Source organism: Nestor notabilis, unplaced genomic scaffold (assembly GCF_000696875.1).
Source record: "Nestor notabilis isolate BGI_N333 unplaced genomic scaffold, ASM69687v1 scaffold22062, whole genome shotgun sequence".
NCBI classification, from domain to species: Eukaryota; Metazoa; Chordata; class Aves; order Psittaciformes; family Psittacidae; genus Nestor; species Nestor notabilis.
The window spans coordinates 16,136-21,775 of NW_009917263.1; the positions used below are offsets into that span (position 1 = coordinate 16,136).

Sequence of the window (5,640 nt, forward strand, 5' to 3'; positions counted from 1 at the left end):
CACAGGGTAACGTGGGTTGGAAGGTACCTGAGGAGACCTCCAGCCCAGCCTGCTGTTCAGAGCAGGGTCCACTGCCAAGGCCTGCCCAGCTCACTCAGGGTTTTACGGGGTCCACTCTGGAAAGCTGCTGAGCATGGAGGCTGCAGAACTGCTCTGGGCAGCCTGTTCCAGCACCCCACTACACCCCAAGGACAAACACTGCACCTCATGGCCACCAACACAGAAACTACTAGCAATTCAGCTTCTTTTTGATTTCTTAAGCTACTGTTCTACATTTATCTCCCTCTGACTTACATGCAAATATCTAAAAACCTGTGTTTCAAGATCAGCTATCATACTGCCATTAATTTTTCTTTCTACATGTCTACTGAAATCCAGTAAATTAACCTATTATCGGACAATAGTAAATTGACACTACAAGTCAGGAAGTACCCATAAATCTTACCTCATTGCCATCCAAGAAAACTTGGTCTTCATGAGGCTCAAGTTTAAATTTCCTTTTAGTTTCCTTTTTCTTGGGTGTTCCTGGGGTCTCATCCTGAGGACAAGCACAAAATTGAAGTTAAATTGTAAGGAAAGAGAAATCTTAGTTAGTGTCTAAGGACTAGACTATGACTTCAGGATTACATTATGCCTTCAAATGCATAGCAAAGCTCCCCAGATAGGAAGAGGAAATTTGCACAAGGATCAGGGGACACCACTTCATAATCCGTAACTTTTATTAGTTATTTGTGCTGTATTTACCACAAGGGCATCCTTTCAGAATTGGTTTCTGCCTAGTTTATCTCCTCAGTCTCTTTCCAGATCTTGTGCTTCCTCCTCCGTGTCTCCTGTTTCCTTCTCTTTGCTTATTTCTTTGCTTGAAATTAACTTTTCTAATTTTTGTCCTGTGGTGGTGTTCAAGCTACTGCTCATTGTCTTATATCACTATCAGCTCAATAAATAATGACTTGTTTAAAAATGAACACTGCATTTAATAACATAACTCTCCAGAAGACAGGCAATTGCCAGGGTTCATAACTTGCAGCAACATCATTTAAAAGTACCTCACGAGTTAGGTAATCTTATACTGGCTTCTGTGTTTAGAGTGCCATCGAGATTGTTTTGTTTGTAATTCTTTTATTAGCCACCTAGCTTTCTTCTGAGGTCCAGACCTTTGTATATGTCAACTACAGCTGTTTCTAAATATGCCCTTATTTCAGTGAGGAGTGTCTGAATGGGAATAACTTTGGAGCACTATCCTACTAACTCTCACTGGATTCACACCGCTGTATATAGAAGAAAAAAACCACATCCCCGTATCAAGTTTCATCTGCAGATTCCTAACACTGTAGTTTAGGAATTCTGTTCTGCTAAAAAAATAAATCAGGAATGAAAGCAAGAAAAAACACATGGAAACATATATAATAATGATAGTTTGAACTTTAAAGGAAGTAAATCAGAAGTCTGTGAAAACTAGGCATTAAACAGGTTAGTAACAGAGCTGTCCCACACAAACCTGGACCCCTAGCACAGAGCTATTTACAAGCACCACATATCAAACATTACATTCCAAACATTCTTGGTCTTGTTTCAGGTGTGCAGCTGCACTGCTTTCAGATGTCCGGTCCCACTCCTGTGTGTCATTCTATGCTAACAATGAAATCATCACTGCCTGCTGTGGTGAAGAGAAGTAGATTTTGATTAACTCAGACCACACTGGAAAATGATAAGGTAAAAAAAGGCCCAGCTGAAGCTTCTTTTTTCATGTAGATCAAAATCAGAGCAAGTCTAAAGTAAAAACCAAAACCAAACAAACCACAAACCCAGTGCATTTTAGAGATGAAAACAGGAAAAAAAAAAAAAAGAAAAGGTATGTCACATTTTAGAACAACCAACTATACTTCAAGCCCATGTAATCTCATCAGTGACTATATTCCTTGTCACAGGTTTCTCTCTCCTTTGATGGATAGTACTTACCTTCTTACTCTCCTCTTTTTCACCATCCTTCTTCTTTTCTTTCTCCTTCTTATTTTTGTCATCTTTGCCGCTTTCCTTCTTGCTCTTTTTCTCCTCTTCTTTCCCAATCTCAGCCTTTCCTTTTTCCTTTTCTTTCTTTGTATCCTTGTCAGGTTTCATTTTCATCACTTTTAATGCTCGATGAAAGAACTGTTTTTTCAGGAGTCTTAAAATGAAAAAAGTTAAATGACACATTTAAGTATGGCTGTGTGATAATGATGTTTTCTCAATTGTGTTATTAGATATCATTCTAGAATATCTAATCTAATCACGCGTAGCATGACTGAGACAGAGGTCCCCATAGAATCACAGAATAGTTAGGGTTGGAAAGGAACTTAAGATCATCTAGTTCCAACTCCCCTGCCATAAGCAGGGACATCACACACTAAACTATGTCGCCCAAGGCTCTGTCCAACCTGGCCTTGAACACCTCCAGGGTTGGAGCATTCACAACTTCCACAGGCAACCCATTCCAGTGCCTCACCACCCTCACTGTGAAGAACTTCTTCCTTAGATCTAATCTAAACTTCCCCTGTTTAAGTTTACACCCATTCCCCCTTGTCCTACCACTACAGTCCCTAACAGAGTCCCTCCCCAACATCCTTATAGGGCTCCTTCAGATACTGGAAGGCTGCTATCATCTGCTCTATTTACAACTAAATACACAAAATCTTACTATACTGGGTCCCACCTCCTGCTTCGCTTTTTTGTTCATCTGTTCAAAACTGGGGAAACCTCATACTTTTCTGTGGCAGCATTTTGCATAGATATGAATGAATCTGCAAGACCACGAAACCCACCAGGTCAATTTAATTATCTTTCCCATTAATGCAACTTTATTTTCAGATTCATGTCAGTGTATTTCACAGCAGAATTAAGAAAGTGCACGTATGGCTTATCGAGTTCCTTGGCTAGTGGTGCGTGATGAATAAAATCACCCTGCTAAAACTGTGGTACATGTGCAAGCATTCCATTCACATCAGTGACAAATACACCTTAGAGCAAGTATACATATGGTCAGTGGGCTCCATGAAATAGTATTTGCAAGTCTTAAGGTTGTCACCAGCAAGTAACGTCCTTGAAAGAATCATAGCAAAATTCAGAATAGGAAGAGCTGTAGAGAATACTGCTCTTTGCACTGACAGGAAGCAGCGGGGTGTGAAACCCAAGCACACATTCACACCAAAACCCTGATCAGGTACATCAAATTGACTTCCTTTGTCCTTGCTTTCTTTCATCTCTTGCTGCAGACCAAATCCTTATGCCAGACTGCTGCTTAAACTGAGGAACTTCCTGAAGAGAAAGAAGTCATTCTACTAATTACACTTACATGCATCTTGACTGTCAAGCAGAGTTGTTTCAGGTATGTAAAAAAAACTTCCTTCAGACAACTGTGGACATGGATTCTCTTTCTAGCAACAGAAAATTGCTTGTTTGGGAGAAACTACTTTTCTTCACAGCTGGAAGTTTAGGGGCTCAGGTACTGAGCACCCCATAGGACAGGTATTGCCTGCAGGACAACTCTTTCATGTGTGGGAGCTACCTCTGCCTCTGATGGAATATAAAAAGATAGGGCTGTGCAAGACCTCTGCTCCAAGCACACAGCCATAGTACCAGCACTGCAAACAGCCCGGTCCTGAAGCAGGACAGACCTTGCCATAACTAGTGAATTTCAGAGTGCTTGCTGATTCCTAACTTGCTAACCCTCTACAGATCTGCCAAAAAGAGCATTATTTCTGTAGCTTATTTGTGAGCAAAGCCCCTCAAAAGACAATTCACTGAACTTAGATCAGTACCTAAGTGTACCAGGAGACCTTATGTACTTGAACAGTGTTATGAACTCAGTTGGTAACTTGTTTTAAACATGCAACTGATCGATGCAACTGACATAGGACGAAGTAATAGGATCTGCTATTTGTTCTTTTGTTTAATAGGACAGGTAAAACAAGCAATAGCCATGACAAGAGAGTTAAGGTACTTGTTTTCAATATGAATAAGAGCCTAAGCAGCCTCTTACGCTGAGGGGCTTATTTTTGTATTAAGCTACTGCTCCATTCCTTCCAAAAGGCAAAGGAAGTAGTCTGTGCTAATATTGAAAACTCTGAAAACAGCTTCTGTGAGTACACTAAGCAGCAGGGACATCTGACCATCTGAGAGGCATAATCTGAACCTCAAGGTCCAGCTTCTACCATGATGGCAGACCACAGGAAGGAAAGCTTTGAGAGCTCTAACCCTACTAACTTAAAAGAGCTATGAAATTTAGGAAAATTATTTTTTTCATCTCGCTGCCCCATATGCATAATGAAAGCATGCAAGAGTTTCAAGAACAAAGATGAAGAAACAACATTGTTTCAAACACAGTAATAAAAAAGCAATCATCATTTTCACAAACAACCCCAAAGGTCTGAGAATGCATGAAGTCTAAGTGCAACTGGTTCCTAAATAGCTAGGACAACAGCTTGACAACTATACTCATTAATAAACTTAATGAATGAGACTAGGCCATACCTGTTGCAGTAATCAACTACAGACTCTCGGGTTGTAAATAAAGCCTCTTCTCCTTTCTTTGCCTTTGCCCATTTAGAATCCAGGAGGCAATCCACAGCTTTTGAGGCTGGAGAGGAAAACAGAATTAGAAATGCATTAAGATTAACAACATTTATTTTAACATTTAGTCTACATTCCTTGAACCACACCAACCAGTCAGTTCCGGTGATGTTCCACATCCTCTCACTCTTTAAGGTATGACTAGCCACTTTTCCAAATACATTACTCTTGAAAACTATGCATCTTTAAATCACAGAGTGAAAAGTTTATTGTGTTTGCTTCAGGCTGGTAAGATTAATTTTATGGCTATCTAATGCCTAGATAACTTTTCAAAACCAAACTGTAAGAGCAGTACTTATTAGATAAAGCACTAATAATAAAAACAAAACACACACCCCCCTCCAAGTACAAAGTTAGAAGAAACTTTCATTCTCCGGTTAAAAGTAACCCTACCAATAAAATAATCAACTCGGTGGCCCATCATGTTGGTGGATTTTGTTGGACAGTTGAAACGTAAGTATTTAGCAACAGCCTTCTCCTCTTTGAATGGCTCACCAACCTCCTACAATGGTAAAAGTCCAAAATTAATACAGTTTTAAACACATGGAGAAAATCACTCATTTGGGCTCAAAAATCAGATATTGCAAAGTCTTCCTCATTTTAAGACAATATATAAATAATAAATAAAATGCAAAAGATCTAAAAATAGGTCATTTCCCCCAAGAACTTCCTGTCTACATAGAGCAAAAATGCAGGAATTCTTAAATTAGGTAATCTGAAGGCAACACCTAGAAACTCCTTTAACAGCTCTGTTAAAAGAAGACTCAGAGAGGAGCTAAGAGGTAAGCACTGTGCACATGGAAAGCTGCTTAAGGCAATCAAGCTTGGATGAAATGACAATTGTGAAGCTGAGAACAAAGAAAAACAACAGAGAGAGGAATGAGAATGTATGAAATGACAGCAATGTAGGCATACTAACAGAATCCAAAGCAGCTTGAATTTCTGGTGAAAGAAGAGAAAATCATGTTGAAAAGGAGCTGAAAGATTTGGCTAGAAAATTCAGCATCACTGCGTGAACACAGAATAGAATGACTT

At 39.5% G+C, this 5,640-nt stretch overlaps 1 protein-coding gene across 1 annotated transcript in view; it reads right to left on the bottom strand.

Moving 5' to 3' along the window:
• Positions 1-5,103, bottom strand: part of SEC62 (SEC62 homolog (S. cerevisiae)) — a 10,554-nt gene extending 5,451 nt beyond the window's left edge. The window contains exons 1-4 of the mRNA XM_010009145.1: positions 4,999-5,103; positions 4,507-4,612; positions 1,960-2,164; positions 446-538 (exon numbers count right to left, since the gene is read on the bottom strand). Coding sequence (XP_010007447.1) covers positions 446-538; positions 1,960-2,164; positions 4,507-4,612; positions 4,999-5,029 — 435 coding nt within the window. The 5' untranslated portion in view covers positions 5,030-5,103. The remainder of the gene's footprint in view (positions 1-445; positions 539-1,959; positions 2,165-4,506; positions 4,613-4,998) is intronic.
• Positions 5,104-5,640: the final 537 nt, after the last annotated feature.